The sequence below is a fragment of the Ascaphus truei genome, chromosome 3, assembly GCF_040206685.1.
Source record: "Ascaphus truei isolate aAscTru1 chromosome 3, aAscTru1.hap1, whole genome shotgun sequence".
NCBI classification, from domain to species: Eukaryota; Metazoa; Chordata; class Amphibia; order Anura; family Ascaphidae; genus Ascaphus; species Ascaphus truei.
The window spans coordinates 436,837,053-436,863,299 of NC_134485.1; the positions used below are offsets into that span (position 1 = coordinate 436,837,053).

A 26,247-nucleotide genomic window follows, 5' to 3' on the forward strand; every position below is an offset into this window, starting at 1 on the left:
AAAAAACCCAGGCTGCACACACATGCAGCCTGTCTGACCCAGTGAGATATACTGAAATGCTGAGGGAGAACTACTGCTATAAGGTCTGTCTCCATTATACTGTTTTTGCTATACTGATACTCTGGACTCTGAACAGGACTTATTTTCTGTTTGTTGCATATGCTGAAAATAAGCTGTTTTATTTTTGTATGACATATTTTTGAGGCTCAATAAATAAGCCATTTCAGAAACCCACGTGTGGTTGCATGTACCCTACAACATATGGTGTTAGAAGTGGGATACTGAGAGGACCCTGCATTTGAAGGGCCACACATACATTAAAAAAAAACAAAAAAAAATGGATTTTTAAAAAAAAGAGTTTCTGTGCGAGCAGGCCAAACAGCAGGGACTGTTAATGCAGGAGCAGAGCGAGATGAAAGACAAGGAATACAAAACCAGCTACAATTGCAGCAGCAAACCCAGCTCCTAATCCAGCAACAGGCAGCACAGGATGAGCGGATGGCAAGGCTGCTGGCCCAATCTCATGGTTCTGCCAGTCCAGAACTTTTGAACAAACCCCGGTCCTCCTGAGGAAAATGACTCTGAACGAGGATCCAGAGGCTTTTCTACTGACGTTTGAATGGGTTGCCGAAGCCCAGGGCTGGTCTCCAGATCGCTGGGCAACCGCTTTGGCCCCGCTCCTAGGAGAAGCCCAGGCCTCATATCAGGGCCTACCAGCGGATCAGGCAATGGACTACAAACAAGTAAAAGCCGCCATACTGGATCGCTTAGGTCTGACCCCAGAGACCTACCGGCAGCAGTTCCGGAACCTGAAGTACACCTCTAAGATGAGACCCCGAGTCCTAGCTCAGCGGTTATTGGACTTGTGTACACTCTGGATACAACCCGAGCAGTGCACTAAGGAGGTGATTCTTGAACAAGTTTTTTTGGAACAATTCCTACAAGTGATAACCCCTCCCGCACGCTCTTGGATAAAACGCCATGCTGCTAAAACCCTAGATTTGGCTGTCCAGCTCGTTGAGAACTTCCTTGGGGCCGAGGATCAGGAGAGTGTCCTGGGCCCGACGGATCCGACTCCACCGACACTTGCGGACGCCCAAAGAGGGAGACCGGACCAACGAGGAAACTACGGCCCATCCACACGCAACAGCCAAGTCCCACGAAAGGAGCAGTCGTTCCATCAAGGGAGAGGTCCAAACGCCGGTCCCCATCGAGACCCTCATCTACTTCCTTATGTCGGCTCATTGCCAAATGAGAGGAACTTCAGAGGACGTCCCACGCAGGACCCATCTGATGCCTGGTCTCCAGTATCCGGTCCAGATGAGCGGTATCCTCGTCAACCTCCCTTGAGGGATGTGACGGTAGCTTTGAGACAGGCTATTAATAATACACAAAAAATATAACTGGGTTGAACTGGACGAGACTTAGATATGATAAAGTATAATTTATTCCTTGAAAAAGGTGAACACACGAGATATACAAATAACAGACAAATATGGACACTCACTTAAGATGGAAATGATGAAACAGTCAAATCTAGACTGGCAGTTCATACAGCAATCTTCATTATCCCAAGACACGAAAGACATGAAGGACAAAAGCCATAGGCTGAGCCTGGTTCTTATACAATTACTTCCCATTGAACATAACCTAAACCCAGCCCCTCTCATAAATCAGTGGTGAGGTTGACAGTTTTCCTCAGAGAAAAACTCCTCCCACCCAAGGACGTTTAAAAACTGCTTTTCCTATCTAAATAACTTCATATCTTCAGTTCAGAAGTACTTGCTGGCACGCGAGACATATTAAAACATTCCGTCACGCATGACGCTCCCAATGAGACTAAATATTACCATGTAATACTAAAATTTAGAGAGATATTAATATCTGTCTCTTAGGACCGGCTAAACATCAGGTGTCTGTAATCATTATTTGCGGCTCGGTCCCCCGGTTACACATATGTAACTCTTAGCATGTTCAGCCGAGGACATCTCTTAATATTCTTATATTTAATAAGGTCACTTATTCTGATTTCTCCTTCCGTAACCGCACCCCTGGCCCCCATCAAGAAATCCTTTGAAGCAGGGACTCGTGTGTAGGGAACATTTGTTACCGGTGCTATATTTCACACCCAATGCCCCAGCCTGGGTCCGAGCTGTCTACACCAGCAATATGTGTTAACATACACCAAACCCCCTCTGTACCTTTTCACACCCAACTTCAATCAAGCTTTTTGAAGCCCAGAGATTTCTGAAAAGACACCACGCATCCTAATGTATTTTCCTAAACTGCAGCTCATTAACCCCTTAAGCCCCAGTGTGTGTGGTGCAGACACTGGCCCAGAAACAATACATTTATACAGGGGAATAAACAGTTGGATGGCTGAAGCAAGGCAAAACCACATTACTGAACCCAAGTCCAGTTAACCCCTTGCTTCCCAGGTGAGAGTAGAGGGTGGCCAAATGGGGTGTAACCCCTTTAATCCTGGGCCAAATCCTCTCTATCATGACAAGAGAGCCCTCTCCATGTTCTACCTGCGGGAAACAAGGCCACCATCATATGGAATGTCCACAGATGGATTGTTCCTTCAACAGGACAGTTACCTCGTCCTTCCACAGAGAAAGCCCAGGTTTTCTCAGCCTCCTCATAGGTCTGAAGTTTGTGGTCAAAGACCCATGCCCTCACGTCCGAAGGGACCTGCTGCAGTAGCTTCTCTTGAAAGATCAAGTCCAGTAGGGTGTGCAATTTTGTAACCCCATTCCCCTCCACACACTGAGTCCTGTGTAAGGCCATATGACCAGCATAGTCAGCAAATGACTCCCCGGGGATTACCCCCCCACACCCGTCCGGAACTTGCCCCTGTATGCTTCTGATGTCAGGGTGTACTGGGTCAGCAGCCTACTCTTTACATGACCGTAGTCATCGGCATCCATGCGCGCAATACCCTGCGCTTGGCTTTTCCAGATAACAGTGGTCGCAGTCTGACCACCCAGTCCCTCCTTTGAATTTGGAATCGGGAACACTGCATCTCAAAGTCATTAAGGAATGCATCAATGTCATCTGTGCCATCCACAAACTTGCTGAAGCTGTGGTGGTCCACCCGAGGAAGCTCCTGTTCTCCGTTTTACAAGGTGAGAGTGGTGGGTTTTTCCAAGCACTGCTGCCAGCAGCTGTACATGGTCCGCAGTACTAACCCCCTCTCCCAATGCAGCAAGAAGTGCAGTGAGCCCTAGGACGGTAAGTCCGGCAGGCGCAGCAGCTACCCCTTCCACACTCCCTGGCGCCAAGCCACCCACATCCAGGTGGTCACCGGCACTCTCCTCATGTCCTTGCAGCCCCGGAGCTGGAGGGACCTCCTGCACTCCAGGCTGAATAGCGCCCACTGCCACAGCAGCTCCAGGGGCATGCCCCTATGGTGGGCCCATCCTGGCCTCATGAAGCTCCAAATCCTCCTCAAGCTGTTCCTTTGACCACCCATCTGTCGTTAAGCCATAGCCCGCACATCTCTCCACAATCTTCGCCCGGTCCCAGGATCGGAACCTCCTGAATAGTTACTCATGTTGCTATCGGGGTATGGGTAAAGGGACAGTGAAGTATCTCGTGCTCTTTAGAAGTGTGTGTAAGTTGTCACTTGTCCGTGGAGCTCGCAAGCCACAAGGTCCCCCACTATACTACAGAATCCCACAGGAGACTATAGCATAGGTTCAATCAGTATCCCACACGCTGCCACCAGTTAATATAAACCTGTCACGGTGGACCAGTACTTATTAACACTTTTATATTTTTGGGATTCTCGATTGAACACAACAAGGAGGGCAAAATAAATTGTCATTTATTTCCTTGATAAACAAACACACGACAACCTCAGAATACACTTAATACAACACTTACTGGGATGGGGAAACAAAATAAATTATCCTTTGAACGAAAGCGCAAGAAATGCAGTCTCTGATTTAAATTCCGTTTGCAAGTTGCTGATCTAATATCTTCGCCATATGAAGGAATTTTGTTCTTGTTTGTTAGAATTCGTTCGGGAGTCACCGGGGCTAACGAATTCCTGAATTAGGGGTAAATCCTTTGTTACAATGTTGTTAACCCCTTTCGTCCGGGAACCGCTACCGCTGTACTTGAACAGAATCCTGTGCAAAGTTTGGATATGCCATGAATCACCCGGGGGATAGCTCGGCGGGCAGGTTTATAGGGTTCACAGACCTATCTTTAACATGCATGCCCAATCCCCTCCGTGGTAACATTTAACCCACCAAACCCCGATTTGCCCGAAGTTTGCAGACCGGGCAAAAAGAGCTATCCGGTTTGTGAAGCGCATGTGTCAGTCTGACACCTATGCGGTTTAACATACCGGGAGTCCACCCTCAGCTTGGCGACCCTCAGTCTAGGCTTTGGTCCCAAGGTGTCAATTGCTCAAGCTGAGTGCCGGGATCTGGCACTCAGCACCTTACCGGCCATTTTCACACTTGGATTCTCTGAGGTTTTTCAACCCTGCACTTCACTAGACTCAGAGTCTCCCACTTAGCAGGGGCTCTTTGAAGTGTAGGGATTAAAATACCCTCAGCTCATTCACCCTTAGCATATTAACATACTAAAGGATTTTTCCCGGGCTTGCAGAAAAAGTTTATCCCTGACTGTACATTTTAAACACTCACGGTATATGACAGTTTATTAAAACAATATGTTCTGCTTATGCCACTGTAATACATTTGATATGTGGGTGCATGGTTTCTTTACTTGGATTTGCACTCGAAAAATTAGAGTGCTAGCTGTGAAAGGTTGCTCCCATAGGAAACAAAAGTCAGGAAGTCAGACAGGGACACGTAGACAGGTATTCGTTGGTAAACCAGGACAGGATTATTACACTGACAGTTTATGCTTTAGAACAAGATCCCACAAAGAAATAAGATAAACGGCTAACAGATAGACTTGTCTTAGAGCACATTGCAGTGTTACTTTAAGCTCACCAGGTGGATTTCCATGTATCAGCTCTTCAAGGAGGCAGGAGCAGCAGAATCTGGGGAGAATAGAGTTTTGCAGAGCACCTGCAGTGAGGTACAAAACCTCCCTCTCCCTCTCCCACTCCCTTTCCCACTCCCTCTCCCACTCCCTCTCCCACTCCCTCTCACACTCCCTCTCACACTCCCTCTCACACTCCCTCACACTCCCTCACACACTCCCTCTCCCACTCCCACTCCCTCTCCCACTCCCACTCCTGATCTGCCAACTGATCCCTCCTTAAGTAGCATCAGACACCTGGTTCATTAGGACCAAACCAAGTTAAGCCAAACACGGGGGAAACATTTCCAAAACATACACAAATAGAAAACTTAATAAACCTGATGTCACATATATGCAATTTGCTACAGCAAAAACAAAAGTAAATATCAATCCCACGGTTATTACTCTTGCACAATAAGAAGTTTACTGAAATTGAATATCACTTAATTTAAATCGCATACAATGGTATAATCCACCATGTAAGGTATTGCAGGCAGGAAACGCCCTCTTCCTTTCACAGTCTGCACAAGTAACATCACATACCCACACTACCGTGATATAGTTCAGGTAAGGATTTGTCTATATTTATTATACCTGGCCATTAAGAATTAACCCCCTTCATTCCTGGTAGAACTGCCTGCATGTGTACAATACGTTAAAACTGTGCAGCAAATTAACCACTCCTGCCTTCATGTGACTGCCTTCAGGACACCACATGAAAGGTTAGTAAAGTTTAGGATAGAAGAGAGAACAGAAAGCTGGGCCCAGCAAAAAGAAACCAGTGAAGACAGGAACGTGGTGCAAAGCTTGCAAGAAAACTAATATGCATTTACTTTACACAGAATGTACACGCAGCCCTGTCACACTAGCTGTCTCCGTTCACAAGTTAGCCCGCTTAATTGAAAGGCTCTCTTGTGGGATTCTAAGTTCACCTTGTTCTGACTTAAATTGACCGACTTCCCACGGCAATAGACTTTCCCCCTTTCAAGTTACGCGAGCTAATAAGGCACGGATACATTCTGGCGAAAAACCACTTCAGACCTAACCGGAAAGCCACTTATTCAATTGACCTTGCGGTTACGAGGTCGAGTGCTTGAATATGGATACCTATCCTTCAAAGCAGACCTCCCGTATATAGCCACGCTTCTTCAATAATACTTGCTTTAGCGCTCACAATGCTACAGTATCTTGTGCCTGAAAACCTAATAGCACAGTTTGTATGCAATCCTATTTCTGCAGGCAGGGAGCAGGCTGTAAAATGGGGATAAGAAGGCTGGGACAGGGGCAAATACATCAGGGTAATGCATATACTGTTAACCCCTTCACTACCAATGCGAGTTGGGGTTAATCAGCCGGGTAGAATTCCTTTATTAATGGCCTGATTAACCCCTCCATCGGCAAACCCTCATTCTCTCCCGTCTCAACTACTGTAACCTCCTGCTGTCCGACCTTCCTGCCTCTTACCTTTCTCCCCTACAATCTATCCTCAATGCTGCTGCCAGAATCACTCTAATCTTTCCTAAATCTGTCTGAGCGTCTCCCCTCCTGAAATCCCTCTCCTGGCTTCCTATCAAATCCCGCATCTCACACTCCATTCTCCTCCTCACTTTTAAAGCTTTACACTCTTCTGCCCCTCCTTACATCTCAGCCCTAATTTCTCACTATACATCATACCAACTCTTGCGTTCTGCTCAAGGATGTCTTCTCTCTACCCCTTTTGTATCTAAAGCCTTCTCCCGCCTTAAACCTTTTTCACTGACTGCCCCACACCTCTGGAATGACCTTCCCCTCAACTATCCACCTTTAAGACCCACCTAAAAACATACATGCTTAAGGAAGCATATGAATAGCTCCATGGCTGATCATTTACACCTCATACATTAACCTTGGCCCCCTGCAGACACACTTACCAGAATGCCCTCCTACTGTCTCTGTACGTTCTTCCTACCAACAAATTAGATTGTAAGCTCTTTGGAGCAGGGACTCCTTTTTCTAAATGTTACTTTTATGTCTGAAGCACTTCTCTTTTTGTGATATATATTATTTATTATTTATATTATTGTCACGTATATTACTGCTGTGAAGCGATATTTACATTAATGGCGCTATATAAATAAAGAAATACTGTACATACATACATACACTCACACTTTGTTTACCGGTATCCTATTGATCATTTAGCAACCAATGTGGTAGGTGTGCTAAGTAGTCATAATAACATCAGATGTACTAATCCAGATCAATAATGCACATATGCGCCGGTGCACTGCCCCATTATATTCTGGTTATGGCGACAGTACCTGAGAATAAATAGTGTGGGCTATGGAGAATGTGCCCCTAGTGCATCTTCAGAGTAGTCTGGTGGAGTTGGGTACCACAGACAAACGTTATGCTGATGTATATGTAGGAATGTGCTGCTATACACATCCTTGAAATGCAGGAGTGACGAGATGAAAGAAGAAAGAACAAAGCCCTTGTTTAACCCTATAGGAGCTAGTGTCTCTAGTTTCTAGATCCAGCCCGATTCCTTGCAGAGGAGGAGGACCTGATCCCAATCACCTCTCCTGGCCCGAGAGAAACCTGATCAATGCCCATAAACCGTAGAACATCCGGATTGCCATCGTGGCAATGGGTCACATGTCGGGCCACTGGGGTGTCCGTTACTCCGCTAACACAAGATTTCTCTTTTTATATCCCATCCGCACGACGGATAGATTACCACTTATGTAGAAATATCACCAGAGCAGATATTGTGACCTCGGCGTGGACTGGTCACTCCACAATCATTTCCTCACTGGGGCATTTTAATAAGGGGAAACATTCAGCCCATGGACGCTAAATGAATATTTATTATTATTGAACGATGATACAACGGCTGAAGTCTTAGAGGAGTTGATGCGATATTTCAACATTAACTCCACTCCTGACGTTCCCCACTCCACTGTATGGGAAGCTGTAATCAGCGGGAAATTAAAGCTTTGTCCTCCTGGAAAAGAAAACAGGAAAACAAAATCAAATTGATGCCCTAACTAACAAACCAGAACACTTATAAAAGCTTCATAAAAGCACTCCAACAAAACAGATTAATAGCCAAATTATACAAACAAGAGGTGAATTAAACCAATTCTTAGCCGTGAGAGCAGAGAAGGCCATGCGCTGGACAAAACAACAATTTCATGATAAAAATGATAAAACAAACAAAACGTTGGAAAATAAACTAAAAGCAAAGCAATGCCTATCTAGAACGCTCAGTATTCGCACGCAGAAGGGGGGCATAACCTATGGTCCTGAACATATCTGCTCCGAGTTCAGAGATCTTTATACAGCTCTTTACAACTTACCGAGAGACGAAGGGAGATCTCGCAACCTCAATTATCAACAGACATTGATTCGTTCTTATCCAAATGCTATCTTGCAAAACTTTCAGGTGAAGATATTTTACCGCTAGAATCTCCAATTTCACCACTAGAGATACCTGATGAGATTTAATCCCTTAAAGGGGCCAAAGGCTCCTGGTCCGGAAGAATTTTCCAATCTCTATTATAAAAATTTTGCAATGATCCTTATCCCCCAGCTCACCAAATTATTTCACATCTTTCAAACAGGGCAAGCCCCTCCTAAAACAGTTCTGCAGGTGTCAATAGTGATTATTCCCAGAGGTAAAGACCCCATAAATTCCTCCAATTACAGACCCATATCCCTACTAAATACAGATGTTAAATTATATGCCCAAATTATAGCAAATAGACTTAATCCACTGTTGTCTAAATTGATTCATCTGGACCAAGAAGGATTTATAAAAGGGAGACAGGCTCTGGATAACACCAGACGTCTGGTAAACCTTACTCATATAGTTCCCCAATCCAAATCCCTGGCCTTCCTATTATCACTAGATGCCGAAAAGGCTTTAACCTCCTAAACTGGCAGTTCCTGTTCACCACCCTCAAAACCAAGGGATTAAACGAAAAATGTATAGATATTATCAAAATTCTATATAGCTCTCCTTCGGCCACAGTCAAAACTAATGCAGCCTACTCCTTCTCATTTCCCATAAATAACGGAACTCGTCAGGGATGTCGCCTATCCCCTCTCTTATTCGCAATATCTATTGAACCATTGGAAGCCTTTATTATAAACATCCCCAATATCTCAGGAATTCAAGTTAAAAATCAGGAATATAAGATAGCTCTATTTGCCATCGATATAATACTGTCCCTCACAAAAAATGTAATCTCACTCCCTGGCGTATTTGAAAATTTGGATTCCTTTGGTAAGCTGTCAGGCTATAAAATTAATAATACAAAATCTGCAGCACTAAACTTAAATTAACCCAGCAACACAGTCAAACTGATCCAGACCGATTTTGACTTCAAATGGGATCCTCAAAAAATTAAATACCTAGGTACTCATCTCACAAAAGATTACAACACACTGTATACATTTAGCTATGCCCATCGTTTTAAACAAATCTACAAAGATCTGTGGAATTGGGACCCCTACCAGATATCCTGGTTTGGTAGGATCACATCGATAAAGAGGAACATCCTGCTTAAGATGATATATTTTTGAAATGAAACTTCATTGCGCGCACCTTCCACGCGAGAACATTTCCCTGGCAGTAAATGGATTTCTTGGTGGCGGAAGTGATGTCACTGCTGGCAGACGAGGCCATCAGCGACGTCAGTGTTTCCAGCTTGTAACAGCAAAAGGCACCAGAGAGGAGGGCTGTATTCTGCACAGGCGTCCCGCACATGCGCAGAGGCCCCCTGTACGCACGGTGAGCATGCGCAGAGGACTCCACAGCAGCAGCATGTGGACACACAGACACAGAGACACACACACAGAAAGACATACACTGGCGACACACTTTATTCGAGCTTGGCTAGTCCCACGAATTCGGGTATACCCGGGTGTATTGAGGTTTGTGACTGTTTTCTCCCCGAGTGCATTGGGTTATTTTCCAGGCAGGGATTGAAGCATTTTATTCCCACTGGCTGCAATACTGCACAGTATATATATATATACTGCATTACAATTCATGAATTTATGCCATCTGGTAGACACGCGAAGCATTGCAGCCTATTAAATTCTAATCATTATCATTTAACAGATCAGCCGCCCATCAGCCAGGCATGAACCCAGGCTGGGAAGGCAAACGCAACGGGGCTTGTCAGAGGTGAGGAGCGGCGCATTCCAGGTATCTGCCAGGTACATACCGGGTATTTGCTCGAATAAAGTGTGTCGGTGCAGTACTCACAAACACATAGAGATATACACACACAAAGAGACACACACTGAAAGAGACACACACACAGACAGATACACACAGAGACACGTAAAAACACAGAGAGACACACACATACAGACACGCACACAGAGCCGCACACAGGTACACACACACTGTAACGCCTGTATGCCCGCAGACCTGGCCAGTCCCGGGTACTGAGATGGGTAAGGATATAACACGCACCCACAGCAGTGAGGGCGTGCCCGGAGTGTGGTATTTGCGTTTACGGGCCTGGTGAGTAAGGGTTAACGTTATACTTGCGGAGTCCGGGGTGCCAGAAGTCGGAAGGTAATGTCCAAAAGCCAGAATCCAGGGGTTGGAGAGAGCAGCGTAGTGTTGTCCGAAAGCCAGGGTTCAAGGGCAGGAGAAGGCGGCGTACTCAAAGTCCAAAGCAGAGTTCAAGTTCAAACCAAGGGAATTCAAACAGGGGCAGGGACAGGAACCAGAGCTGAAACAGCCAAGGGAGCTGGGCATCGACACTGCACACACAGGAGCTACAGGAAAGCTATGCAGAGCAATGACTGAGAGGAAGGAGTGGGGTTATAAAGGAAGGAGGACAAATAGCAGGAACGGGAGGAGCAGGGGTTTGTCTGGGAGCTTGCAGGGATAGGTCAGTAAGAGCAGGGGAGGAGACAGGGAAGTAATCAAGGGAAATAGCCTGCAACCTACGTGGGGCGGAGCCAGTGCCTGGGGAGGGTTGGTAAGTAGAGCGGGTGCGCACGCCCTCTGTAACACTGTTACGCGCGCGCATCGTGCGAGCACCAGAGCGTGGGGGAAGCATCGCGGAGGAGGTGTTTGGCAGGGGAGTCAGAGAGGAAGGGGGAGCGGAGGACGCAGGTAGGGAACGGGCTGGGATGGTGGAGGCACGCCGCGGGGCGCGGGTCCCCCGACAGGAGACTAGGGACCGGGAACGTGCGCGCAGAGTTGGGGACCGCGCGTGAACGCAGAACGTGAGACGGAGCATGCTGACCGCGCCATGGGGAATGAGGCAGGGATTGGGGAAACAAGGGAACGGAGAGGTTAGCTGGCAGAGGATGCAAGGTGACGGGGACACGCTGGGAAGAGCGAGTCCCCTGATCCGTTGCACACACGCACAGAGAGAAGCACACAGAGAGACACGCACACAGATACACACACACGCACAGAGAGAAGCACACCCAGAGACACGCACACAGAAACACGCACACAGAGACAACTGTGCCAGACCTGGTGGAGCCTGCCCAGCGGGAGGCAATGGGTTGCCTGGGGGACGCCGCTGCTCGTAGGCACAATTCCCATTGGCTAATTCGTATTTTATGCTCGTCCGACTTTCTGAGCTGGCTCGACTCACCCCCTTCTCTGACATCAGCAGTCAGACGAGACCCCATTCTGATTGGTTGGCTGATTTACGATCCGGTCTCTGATTGGTCGCCAGCCCCTTCTCCATGCTAGACATAGAACACTTACATCTATGTAAGGGGACTGGCCGATCAGAGAACCAGACCATCTTGTGAGTCGGTGAAGCGCTGACGGGCTTTTCAATGTTGCGAATAGCAGAGCAACCGTCTTCTGTTTTGGAGCTGGAAAAGCCCACCTAGCTGAGACTATGTCAGACGCGAGGACCAAGTTCTGAGAATAGAACTGAGCGGTCGCGGTTATGCGGTCTCCCCGAAAAGAGAACCGCGTATCCCGGGTCGATGTCCTGGTCTGGGTAAGCCTTCCGAAGCAGGCGCCGTGCAGCAATCCTCCTCAAGCTGTTCCTTTGACCACCCATCTGTCGTTAAGCCATAGCCCGCACATCTCTCCACAATCTTCGCCCGGTCCCAGGATCGGAACCTCCTGAATAGTTACTCATGTTGCTATCGGGGTATGGGTAAAGGGACAGTGAAGTATCTCGTGCTCTTTAGAAGTGTGTGTAAGTTGTCACTTGTCCGTGGAGCTCGCAAGCCACAAGGTCCCCCACTATACTACAGAATCCCACAGGAGACTATAGCATAGGTTCAATCAGTATCCCACACGCTGCCACCAGTTAATATAAACCTGTCACGGTGGACCAGTACTTATTAACACTTTTATATTTTTGGGATTCTCGATTGAACACAACAAGGAGGGCAAAATAAATTGTCATTTATTTCCTTGATAAACAAACACACGACAACCTCAGAATACACTTAATACAACACTTACTGGGATGGGGAAACAAAATAAATTATCCTTTGAACGAAAGCGCAAGAAATGCAGTCTCTGATTTAAATTCCGTTTGCAAGTTGCTGATCTAATATCTTCGCCATATGAAGGAATTTTGTTCTTGTTTGTTAGAATTCGTTCGGGAGTCACCGGGGCTAACGAATTCCTGAATTAGGGGTAAATCCTTTGTTACAATGTTGTTAACCCCTTTCGTCCGGGAACCGCTACCGCTGTACTTGAACAGAATCCTGTGCAAAGTTTGGATATGCCATGAATCACCCGGGGGATAGCTCGGCGGGCAGGTTTATAGGGTTCACAGACCTATCTTTAACATGCATGCCCAATCCCCTCCGTGGTAACATTTAACCCACCAAACCCCGATTTGCCCGAAGTTTGCAGACCGGGCAAAAAGAGCTTTCCGGTTTGTGAAGCGCATGTGTCAGTCTGACACCTATGCGGTTTAACATACCGGGAGTCCACCCTCAGCTTGGCGACCCTCAGTCTAGGCTTTGGTCCCAAGGTGTCAATTGCTCAAGCTGAGTGCCGGGATCTGGCACTCAGCACCTTACCGGCCATTTTCACACTTGGATTCTCTGAGGTTTTTCAACCCTGCACTTCACTAGACTCAGAGTCTCCTACTTAGCAGGGGCTCTTTGAAGTGTAGGGATTAAAATACCCTCAGCTCATTCACCCTTAGCATATTAACATACTAAAGGATTTTTCCCGGGCTTGCAGAAAAAGTTTATCCCTGACTGTACATTTTAAACACTCACGGTATATGACAGTTTATTAAAACAATATGTTCTGCTTATGCCACTGTAATACATTTGATATGTGGGTGCATGGTTTCTTTACTTGGATTTGCACTCGAAAAATTAGAGTGCTAGCTGTGAAAGGTTGCTCCCATAGGAAACAAAAGTCAGGAAGTCAGACAGGGACACGTAGACAGGTATTCGTTGGTAAACCAGGACAGGATTATTACACTGACAGTTTATGCTTTAGAACAAGATCCCACAAAGAAATAAGATAAACGGCTAACAGATAGACTTGTCTTAGAGCACATTGCAGTGTTACTTTAAGCTCACCAGGTGGATTTCCATGTATCAGCTCTTCAAGGAGGCAGGAGCAGCAGAATCTGGGGAGAATAGAGTTTTGCAGAGCACCTGCAGTGAGGTACAAAACCTCCCTCTCCCTCTCCCACTCCCTCTCCCACTCCCTCTCCCACTCCCTCTCCCACTCCCTCTCCCATTCCCTCTCCCTCTCCCACTCCCACTCCCACTCCCACTCCCTCTCCCACTCCCACTCCTGATCTGCCAACTGATCCCTCCTTAAATAGCATCAGACACCTGGTTCATTAGGACCAAACCAAGTTAAGCCAAACACGGGGGAAACATTTCCAAAACATACACAAATAGAAAACTTAATAAACCTGATGTCACATATATGCAATTTGCTACAGCAAAAACAAAAGTAAATATCAATCCCACGGTTATTACTCTTGCACAATAAGAAGTTTACTGAAATTGAATATGTAAGGTTAAACCTGTCTTCTGCCAAGTTCTGGAATTGATAAGCTTAAAAAGAATACGCTGGCCTTGCTATTTTCATGGGAGGCTATTGTAAATAGCTTGAGACCAACTGTTCAATGCCTGTCAAAATATTGTTAAAACAAGACCAGAGGATAGGGTTGCCTTATAAGTCACCATTGTATATGTCTCTTGCTCAGCAGTTAAATGTTTAAAGCTCTACAGAAAAGGCATTATGTGAAGGATACATGTAAATTTAGATATGTACCCATATTTGTAACAGATGACAACTGTATTTTTGTCCCTGCCTTGTGTATATAAACGTGCTTGTAAATCATTAAAATTTAGTTGTAAGAACTCAGCCAAGGTGCCTCCCTGAATTCTTACGGCTCCGAGCTCGTATATGTCATACTATTTGAAAGCATCCCATATCTGTTGCGTTTCAGTAGCTCCCGGGAGAAAAGGTTTTGCTTGCCCTAGAAGGACCTGATCTGTAGAGATCTAACAGTTTTGGTGACAGAAGTGGAATTTCGTACAGGAAAAGGGGTGAGTAAAGATTCTTTTTATTTGTTTCTCACCTTTTCCTCTGCGAAACTAAACAACCTAAATTTATAAGGGCAAAAGAACATAAGGTGAGAGTCCTTATTGTTTAATCGTGGGTAAGTCCCTTTAATCAAGGGTAAGTCCCCGATTTATGTAACAAAGGGTGAGAGTCCCTTTGGTTTTATCGAGGGTAAGTCTGTGATTAATGTAACAAAGGGTGAGTCCCTATTGTTTAATCAAGTGTACAGTAAGTCCCTGATAAGTAAAACGGACAGTATATGATTTCAAATAGCATGGCAATTTAAGTTAAGTTAAGTTAAAATTGTTTAAAGTTAAGTTAACATAAGGATTGTTTAATGTTAAGTCAAGGTACTGTTTAAAGTTAAGTGAAGGTAAGTATTGTTTAAAGTTAAGTTAATTATTGTTTATTAATACGTGCGCATAAAGTGTTAAGATTTCTTTCCTGTATAAACTCATTATGGGCACTAACATTTTGTCATCTAATGAACTTACCCTAACCTGTCAGCCCTCTCCCTCGCTGTTAGTGGCAAAATCAGCTGTCTCTCTCGCCTGTATGTATTGTAATAAGCAGCTGCAAGTAGCCCCCACCTTTTTTCCTCCAGCTATTTTTACACAGGCATAGGAATGTAACAAAATCGTGAATCGCAGCATGCCTCTTAGGAAAAACGAACATGCAAACTCAAATTATTTGTGCAACATTAACTGAGTATGAGTATATATTAAGTTTAAATTAATAATATTTTACTGTCTGAATTGATAAAAGTGGAAAACAAGAGTATAACAGGTATAGGTTTCTTTTTCCCTCAGAATGTTTTATTTTTAAGTGTGGATATGGTAAAAAAAAGGTTGATTGATTGAGTAATCCCTGTATGTGTGCTTGTAAGAATCTGGGTGAATTCTATCTATGTGAAAGTGTTATTTGCATTGAATAATAAGAATACTGGTTTATTGTATGTATACAAAATGACTATTCAGGACTTGCAAATGATTCTAAAATAAGAATATAATTAATTGCTCATGATTGAAATTTAATTTCTAAAAGGTGTACACCACCACAATAATATAAACTAATTTACACTGGGCAGTGGAAAGTTTTGGGTATCTGTGGAGAAAAAGAATAAAGAAAGGATGAATTATTTTTGTAAACAGTCCAGTCACTGGAATAATAAGGATGTTTATCGTACTGGCCAGGCGATTTATTTCCTTAACCAGAATTATAATTATTTTCCTCTAAATCTCCACAGATAAAATCAGGTGAATATCTTATATAGAATAACAGGGGAAATATATTCTAGACACAAAGCTAACTAGAAGCTCAGCATTTTAAAAATTAGTTTAAAAAAAAAAAAAAAAGAAGTTAATTATGATATGAAGAAAAAAAAGGATATCTTTATTAATTTATTCTGCAGGATCAAACTGTTTTGTTTTCCTATTTATTAAAATAGGTGAGAAAATATGTGTCTGTTATTTTTTTGTAAAAACTGGTTGAATGTGTGAAAGAAGCGTAAAATTCTGTTTGTTTTGTATCTGCGCTCTGTGCTCTTTTTGTGTATAACCAGTAACTAAACTATCTAAAAGTATATGTTAAAGCCTACAATTTTCTGTTTAACAAAGATCCAGTTTTAATTTTTGAATACCAGAAACATTGTCGGGCTGTGTGAAGAGCTGCATATTTCAAGCTGTCCCAAATTGTATTGCAGTAACCAGTAATTAACCATTTTTTCTGTTACAAGGTTTTGGCAGGAAGCCCAGAGAGTTATTTAAGCTTGTTATATGGCTTGAAATGGAAAAAGGTGTAAATTGATTAATATAGAGTTCAAATAAACAGAGGACAGTAACCCAAAATGAGCACTCTAAACACCTGGTGGGTGGGTAACGAAGTGGTAAAAACTTAAATCTTTAATATCCGTGTAAAATGGGGATTAAAATGGGGATTAAAACAAATATTAAACGCTCAGATCCTATAGTATGAACACAATGTAATGTTCTGGATCACTGATGAACTGCATAGAATCACTAGTGTATTGCAGTGGGAACAGGTGGATAAAGTAACCACTAGTCCAATGTAATCAGCACAGAAACTCTAGTGCTGAGCCATGTATAAGTGTGCAGACCCCGAAATAGCAGTAAAACAATGTACAAGGAAAACGGCCCCTGACCAGGTCTGCCAGTATACTAATAATAATAATAATAGCATGTTCTTCTATAGTGCTGCTGGTTGTGCGCAGCGCTTTGCAGAGACATTTTTGCAGGCACAGGTCCCTGCCCCGTGGAGCTTGCAGTCTACGTTTTTGGTGCCTGAGGCACGGGGAGATGGAGTGACTTGCCCGGAGTCTCGGGGAGCCGACACTGGGAGTTGAACCAGGCTCCCCTGCTTCAAGCTCTCAGTGCTAGTTGGTGTCGTTACTCACTGAGCCGCTCCCTCTCATAAACTAGAGGGTTCTCTATGGAATTATTTTTCTGCAAAGTTGATCAAATATTTAATATTTTATCATTTTTAACCATCTTTTTCTCTCAAATGTGTCCCCACCTTTAAATCTGTGTCTATAGGTTTTTATGCTACAGGTTGTTCTTTCAGCAAATCAGATGCTATTTTGTGTTCTAAAAGTTTCTGTCAGAAGACTATAGCAGATTATATTTATATTCAGTAGGGTTCTTTTGAGATTTTTTTATGAAAATTTTATACCCAAAGGTTTTAGGTTAGTTTTGCTATACATCAAGCAATTCCATTAAGGTTATGCTTTAAATGCTGTTATCCTTTATATGATATTGTTCACATGTAATACAAGTGAACAAAAGGAGGGTGTTATTGCTGTTATTATTGCTGGCTGCCCCTGAAACCGCATGGCAAGGGCTGAGAGTGTCAGCTCTTGGCTCTTGGGTATAATTGTAACGGATTTTCTGGCCTGGCCTGACCCACCCAATCTCATATTGGCCCCTGTGGTCTAAGCAGCCCCCATTAGTGTAGTGTCTGGTGGTGCACCTGTTGGCAACAGGACTCCTTAGTCTCCCGTATGATGGTGTGTGGGGATTGCCAACCCAGACAGGCAGCTGAGGTACTGTACTTGAGTCGTACCTATATCCAGTGCAGCGCCTCCATCTCATCAGGATCCCAGCGTCCGCTTGTGGATGGTCCTGGTGAGGAACTCCTCTGTGGTGCACCCCTCGGTGCAATCACTCCCATCCATACATAGGGCACCTCACCAGGGTGTGAGGGCAAACCTCCATAATTACTGCTGGCATGCCCATAACTTACTAGGCCTTACTGTCAGCAGGAGAGATGACTGTAGCCATTTTACAGCATGGTTACATAATATTGTACCTTACTATGTTGCCTGTAATTTTTCCTTTTTATACCCCCACATGGGTATAAACTAGAAACTGTGGATGTAGGGTTAACTGTGTAAGCCCAGTGGGCTAGTTAATGCATTCTCTGTGTATTCCCTTTGCCTCATGGGCCTGCAGCTGTCTGTGCAAGCTTATAAGTGGATTGCCTTGTATGGGTGGCCCCTTATGAGAAATAGCTGCACAGAATATGCTTATGAGAACAGAGTCTACTGGCACATGAGGGGAAAGGGAGATGATATTTTGGCCTGTCTTGTCTGTCAGCAAGGTATTCATAGCTGGTGTCCTAGAGAAGAGAAGGTTTTAGAACCCCACATGATAGGTGCAAATAGTGGAGTGCAAGCTCTTGTGTCTACATGTTGGTTTTATGTGTTCTAAGCCTGCAATGCATTGTGTTTGTCCTGTGATTTAAACCCAGGTTGGTGAATTGGCATGTGAATTACATGTGAATAAGCATTCCAATGCCCCAGCTCAGATATGGAGTGCCTGAAAGTGAACTGACCTTGTTATTTTCTATGTCATATTCCCTTAGCGGAACTGTGAAATTTCTTGTGTGTCAGTTTTAGGAGGATATTTGGGTGGAAATATAATTATTTTGGTTGCAGGAGTTGTGGGGCCAAAGTGCTGGTAGTCACTTAATTTTCCCCAGCAAGCAGGCATGATTTGACGGAACGCAGTGTGAATTACACCAGGGCCTCCCTGTGCCCCCCAGACTCCTGGATTTCGAGTCCAAATCTCCCCAAGTTATTTTCCTAATAAGTATAAGGTCCCCCAAAGTATATTCTCTGTTTCTTGTGTTTGTGAAGTTTTCAAGGTCTTATCCGAATGAACCACTGTTTAGCCTTGTGATTGATCCCTTAAATATAAAGGTGTATTTGGCCTAGCCTAATGTGACAATCAGATATAATTTTCTCTCATGGGAAGACCAATGGTCACCCTAGGTACCTTGTAGATTTGATGTTGTATGATTATGTTCTAAAACAGACGATTTTAATCAGCATCTATTGTGTGAAACTAATGCAATTGTCTGAGTGTCTCATGTCCAGGTGCAGTCCTTCCAATTAGATGAAGATAAAGGTGACGCAAAAGCGCTTTTCATCTAAAGTGGAGAGGCCCATTCCAGATTCTACCCAATCAGAGTATTTTTCCTGGATCCATGTTACACAAGTGCACCCACAGTCGCTTCAAAATTAAACCTCAACAAAGGAGGGATGGCCTAAAGACACAGCCGTTCTCAGTTGGTGTTTTGGTTCATAAGAAAACCCGGCACTAACCAAAAAAAAAAAGGAGAAAAGTTCATAGGAAGAAACATCGGACCTCAACATATGAACTTTGAACTTTTTAATAACCTTTCTTTTTACAGGTTTTATTATTTTAATTACAATGTTTATTCTATTAGGTTTATATACTGTAAGTGGTGTCCACATAAAGACGATAGGGTAGTAACAAGAATATTTTGTTATATAATGGAATCCTGGTAAACAAAGCCCACATCTTAGGTGCAATCTATACCAATGTACTATACATACCCAATAAATTGCACCCCAGGAACACGAGAGTTATATTTAACCCCTTGGAAAAAGACAAGATGCTATAAGATATTTGTAGAACTATATATATAAGAAATTGGTTATGAAGGGAGTAGAAATACAAGTTTACCCTAGGGAAATTATTGACTCTGTGATAGAAGGATAGATAAATTATTATCCTGCAACTAGACCAGGTTATGTTATTTGGGAAAGTGGTTCCAGTGTTTGAAGGTAGAGATGAGGGTTGGGATTTGTTGGGACTTGGTGGTTAGATTATTTCGCTGGGAGCGAAGCTAGTGGATGTTTTTGTATGTGTGTCTGTCCTACTCATTACTCTCTGTGTTATGAACAGCAAAACTTTGGTCCTGAAGTGCGTTGCAACCCCCCCACCGATGCTATGTCTCTTTTTGGTGATGAAGATATCAGCAGTCCCCCAGAAGAAGAGACCGAAAAAAAAGAAATCAACTGGGCCGATACAATGGCCAGAAAGGAATCAAGTTATGTACTATGGGACTATTTTTTTTGGTCCGGCAGGACTATGATATGGTTAACTGTTCTTTAAAAAGACTGTCTCTAAAGGAAGAGGGGGCTGAGAAGATCAGAAAAGAGGAAGGTGGGGAGGTCACCCAAGGGCGTGTGTCAACCACAAGGAAAGGATCACAAGTCAACCATTTTGCCTATGGCAGCCATTTTGTCTGTTCCGATATTCTGAGTAAATGTAGTATGTAAGATGTATGTGTTGGGCAGTCGCTCCTAGGAAATATTAACCCACACCAACCACCACTTATGATCAGAAATAGAATTTAAATAATGTTCATCATACCTAAGCAAAGAATACGAAATTGAAAGGCATTCATTATTAAAAATAGCTCAGTTAAGAGAGTAGTGGGAAGTCTACTACCCTGTTAGGAATGTATGATTTATATGCAAAAGGGGATTTTTCAGTAGTCAATATAAATGTTGTTTTTCACGATACTAAAAGACGCTATTTTTAAGGTTCAGCAATAGATAAGGACAGTAGTTTTGCAAAATTGTATTGCATTGGGTTATCTGATGGCAGCACAAGGAGGGGTTTTTAAATTAGTGGGTAAAGAATGCCGTTCTTATATTAACACCCAATCAAAAAAGTTTACACCATGATATGGATACTCTAGCAGAAATTTAATCTAGAATGCGAGAGGAAACAAAAGAGTTTGATTTTACATTTGGCCTTGAAAATTGGCTCGATGTATTGGGAATTAAATTCTTTTCGGAATTAGGATAATCGCAGGTTTATTACTCTGTGTGTATGAATTAATCTAGATGGCTAAAAGTGTAATCAGCTCTATTTTTTGCCAAAGAAAGATGTTTCTGCTTCTAGCTCGACCATTATGTATATACCTCCCACAAAGAGAGTGAGAAATACCAATAGTCTTGGTACTCGTCAACCACCCATATGTTCATCTCAAACGAGATACCTAAAAGAGATAGGTTTCTGCAGGCACATGGTCTCTTGGAGGTTTCTCCCTTGGAGTTTTTCCTCTCCTGAGTGGTTTGCAGAAGAATAAATGGGATTGGTCAATTGATTTGTTCTTTCAGAACAAAAGGAGGGTATGTAAGGTTAAACCTGTCTTCTGCCAAGTTCTGGAATTGATAAGGTTAAAAAGAATACGCTGGCCTTGCTATTTTCATGGGAGGCTATTGTAAATAGCTTGAGACCAACTGTTCAATGCCTGTCAAAATATTGTTAAAACAAGACCAGAGGATAGGGTTGCCTTATAAGTCACCATTGTATATGTCTCTTGCTCAGCAGTTAAATGTTTAAAGCTCTACAGAAAAGGCATTATGTGAAGGATACATGTAAATTTAGATATGTACCCATATTTGTAACAGATGACAACTGTATTTTTGTCCCTGCCTTGTGTATATAAACGTGCTTGTAAATCATTAAAATTTAGTTGTAAGAACTCAGCCAAGGTGCCTCCCTGAATTCTTACGGCTCCGAGCTCGTATATGTCATACTATTTGAAAGCATCCCATATCTGTTGCGTTTCAGTAGCTCCAGGAGAAAAGGTTTTGCTTGCCCTAGAAGGACCTGATCTGTAGAGATCTAACAGAATATCACTTAATTTAAACCGCATACAATGGTATAATCCACCCTGTAAGGTATTGCAGGCAGGAAACGCCCTCTTCCTTTCACAGTCTGCACAAGTAACATCACATACCCACACTACCGTGATATAGTTCAGGTAAGGATTTGTCTATATTTATTATACCTGGCCATTAAGAATTAACCCCCTTCATTCCTGGTAGAACTGCCTGCATGTGTACAATACGTTAAAACTGTGCAGCAAATTAACCACTCCTGCCTTCATGTGACTGCCTTCAGGACACCACATGAAAGGTTAGTAAAGTTTAGGGTAGAAGAGAGAACAGAAAGCTGGGCCCAGCAAAAAGAAACCAGTGAAGACAGGAACGTGGTGCAAAGCTTGCAAGAAAACTAATATGCATTTACTTTACACAGAATGTACACGCAGCCCTGTCACACTAGCTGTCTCCGTTCACAAGTTAGCCCGCTTAATTGAAAGGCTCTCTTGTGGGATTCTAAGTTCACCTTGTTCTGACTTAAATTGACCGACTTCCCACGGCAATAGACTTTCCCCCTTTCAAGTTACGCGAGCTAATAAGGCACGGATACATTCTGGCGAAAAACCACTTCAGACCTAACCGGAAAGCCACTTATTCAATTGACCTTGCGGTTACGAGGTCGAGTGCTTGAATATGGATACCTATCCTTCAAAGCAGACCTCCCGTATATAGCCACGCTTCTTCAATAAGCACTTGCTTTAGCGCTCACAATGCTACAGTATCTTGTGCCTGAAAACCTAATAGCACAGTTTGTATGCAATCCTATTTCTGCAGGCAGGGAGCAGGCTGTAAAATGGGGATAAGAAGGCTGGGACAGGGGCAAATACATCAGGGTAATGCATATACTGTTAACCCCTTCACTACCAATGCGAGTTGGGGTTAATCAGCCGGGTAGAATTCCTTTATTAATGGCCTGATTAACCCCTCCATCGGCAAACCCTCATTCTCTCCCGTCTCAACTACTGTAACCTCCTGCTGTCCGACCTTCCTGCCTCTTACCTTTCTCCCCTACAATCTATCCTCAATGCTGCTGCCAGAATCACTCTAATCTTTCCTAAATCTGTCTGAGCGTCTCCCCTCCTGAAATCCCTCTCCTGGCTTCCTATCAAATCCCGCATCTCACACTCCATTCTCCTCCTCACTTTTAAAGCTTTACACTCTTCTGCCCCTCCTTACATCTCAGCCCTAATTTCTCACTATACATCATACCAACTCTTGCGTTCTGCTCAAGGATGTCTTCTCTCTACCCCTTTTGTATCTAAAGCCTTCTCCCGCCTTAAACCTTTTTCACTGACTGCCCCACACCTCTGGAATGACCTTCCCCTCAACTATCCACCTTTAAGACCCACCTAAAAACATACATGCTTAAGGAAGCATATGAATAGCTCCATGGCTGATCATTTACACCTCATACATTAACCTTGGCCCCCTGCAGACACACTTACCAGAATGCCCTCCTACTGTCTCTGTACGTTCTTCCTACCAACAAATTAGATTGTAATCTCTTTGGAGCAGGGACTCCTTTTTCTAAATGTTACTTTTATGTCTGAAGCACTTCTCTTTTTGTGATATATATTATTTATTATTTATATTATTGTCACGTATATTACTGCTGTGAAGCGATATTTACATTAATGGCGCTATATAAATAAAGAAATACTGTACATACATACATACACTCACACTTTGTTTACCGGTATCCTATTGATCATTTAGCAACCAATGTGGTAGGTGTGCTAAGTAGTCATAATAACATCAGATGTACTAATCCAGATCAATAATGCACATATGCGCCGGTGCACTGCCCCATTATATTCTGGTTATGGCGACAGTACCTGAGAATAAATAGTGTGGGCTATGGAGAATGTGCCCCTAGTGCATCTTCAGAGTAGTCTGGTGGAGTTGGGTACCACAGACAAACGTTATGCTGATGTATATGTAGGAATGTGCTGCTATACACATCCTTGAAATGCAGGAGTGACGAGATGAAAGAAGAAAGAACAAAGCCCATGTTTAACCCTATAGGAGCTAGTGTCTCTAGTTTCTAGATCCAGCCCGATTCCTTGCAGAGGAGGAGGACCTGATCCCAATCACCTCTCCTGGCCCGAGAGAAACCTGATCAATGCCCATAAACCGTAGAACATCCGGATTGCCATCGTGGCAATGGGTCACATGTCGGGCCACTGGGGTGTCCGTTACTCCGCTAACACAAGATTTCTCTTTTTATATCCCATCCGCACGACGGATAGATTACCACTTATGTAGAAATATCACCAGAGCAGATATTGTGACCTCGGCGTGGACTGGTCACTCCACAATCATTTCCTCACTGGGGCATTTTAATAAGGGGAAAACATTCAGCCCATGGACGCTAAATGAATATTTATTATTATTGAACGATGATACAACGGCTGAAGTCTTAGAGGAGTTGATGTGATATTTCAACATTAACTCCACTCCTGACGTTCCCCACTCCACTGTATGGGAAGCTGTAATCAGCGGGAAATTAAAGCTTTGTCCTCCTGGAAAAGAAAACAGGAAAACAAAATCAAATTGATGCCCCTACTAACAAACTAGAACACTTATAAAAGCTTCATAAAAGCACTCCAACAAAACAGATTAATAGCCAAATTATACAAACAAGAGGTGAATTAAACCAATTCTTAGCCGCGAGAGCAGAGAAGGCCATGCGCTGGACAAAACAACAATTTCATGATAAAAATGATAAAACAAACAAAACGTTGGAAAATAAACTAAAAGCAAAGCAATGCCTATCTAGAACGCTCAGTATTCGCACGCAGAAGGGGGGCATAACCTATGGTCCTGAACATATCTGCTCCGAGTTCAGAGATCTTTATACAGCTCTTTACAACTTACCGAGAGACGAAGGGAGATCTCGCAACCTCAATTATCAACAGACATTGATTCGTTCTTATCCAAATGCTATCTTGCAAAACTTTCAGGTGAAGATATTTTACCGCTAGAATCTCCAATTTCACCACTAGAGATACCTGATGAGATTAAATCCCTTAAAGGGGCCAAAGGCTCCTGGTCCGGATGGATTTTCCAATCTCTATTATAAAAATTTTGCAATGATCCTTATCCCCCAGCTCACCAAATTATTTCACATCTTTCAAACAGGGCAAGCCCCTCCTAAAACAGTTCTGCAGGTGTCAATAGTGATAATTCCCAGAGGTAAAGACCCCATAAATTCCTCCAATTACAGACCCATATCCCTACTAAATACAGATGTTAAATTATATGCCCAAATTATAGCAAATAGACTTAATCCACTGTTGTCTAAATTGATTCATCTGGACCAAGTAGGATTTATAAAAGGGAGACAGGCTCTGGATAACACCAGACGTCTGGTAAACCTTACTCATATAGTTCCCCAATCCAAATCCCTGGCCTTCCTATTATCACTAGATGCCGAAAAGGCTTTAACCTCCTAAACTGGCAGTTCCTGTTCACCACCCTCAAAACCAAGGGATTCAACGAAAAATGTATAGATAGTATCAAAATTCTATATACAGTAGCTCTCCTTCGGCCACAGTCAAAACTAATGCAGCCTACTCCTTCTCATTTCCCATAAATAACGGAACTCGTCAGGGATGTCGCCTATCCCCTCTCTTATTCGCAATATCTATTGAACCATTGGAAGCCTTTATTATAAACATTCCCAATATCTCAGGAATTCAAGTTAAAAAGCAGGAATATAAGATAGCTCTATTTGCCATCGATATAATACTGTCCCTCACAAAAAATGTAATCTCACTCCCTGGCGTATTTGAAAATTTGGATTCCTTTGGTAAGCTGTCAGGCTATAAAATTAATAATACAAAGTCTGCAGCACTAAACTGAAATTAACCCAGCCACACAGTCAAACTGATCCAGACCGATTTTGACTTCAAATGGGATCCTCAAAAAATTAAATACCTAGGTATTCATCTCACAAAATATTACAACACACTGTATACATTTAGCTATGCCCATCGTTTTAAACAAATCTACAAAGATCTGTGGAATTGGGACCCCTCCCAGATATCCTGGTTTGGTAGGATCACATCGATAAAGAGGAACATCCTGCTTAAGATGATATATTTTTGAAGTGAAACTTCATTGCGCGCACCTTCCACGCGAGAACATTTCCCTGGCAGTAAATGGATTTCTTGGTGGCGGAAGTGATGTCACTGCTGGCAGACGAGGCCATCAGCGACGTCAGTGTTGCCAGCTTGTAACAGCAAAAGCACCGGAGAGGAGGACGGCAGGGCTGTATTCTGCACAGGCGTCCCGCACATGCGCAGAGGCCCCCTGTACGCACGGTGAGCATGCGCAGAGGACTCCACAGCAGCAGCATGTGGACACACAGACACAGAGACACACACACAGAAAGACATACACACAAACACATAGAGATATACACACACAAAGAGACACACACAGAAAGAGACACACACACAGACAGATACACACAGAGACACGTAAAAACACAGAGAGACACACACATACAGACACGCACACAGAGCCGCACACAGGTACACACACACTGTAACGCCTGTATGCCCGCAGACCTGGCCAGTCCCGGGTACTGAGATGGGTAAGGATATAACACGCACCCACAGCAGTGAGGGCGTGCCCGGAGTGTGGTATTTGCGTTTACGGGCCTGGTGAGTAAGGGTTAACGTTATACTTG

At 43.5% G+C, this 26,247-nt stretch overlaps 1 protein-coding gene across 1 annotated transcript in view; it reads right to left on the reverse strand.

Moving 5' to 3' along the window:
- Positions 1-23,918: 23,918 nt before the first annotated feature.
- Positions 23,919-26,247, reverse strand: part of LOC142490541 (immunoglobulin superfamily member 3-like) — a 46,323-nt gene continuing 43,994 nt past the window's right edge. The window contains exon 4 of the mRNA XM_075592950.1: positions 23,919-24,073. Within this exon, the coding sequence (XP_075449065.1) occupies positions 24,072-24,073 (2 nt within the window). The 3' untranslated portion in view covers positions 23,919-24,071. The remainder of the gene's footprint in view (positions 24,074-26,247) is intronic.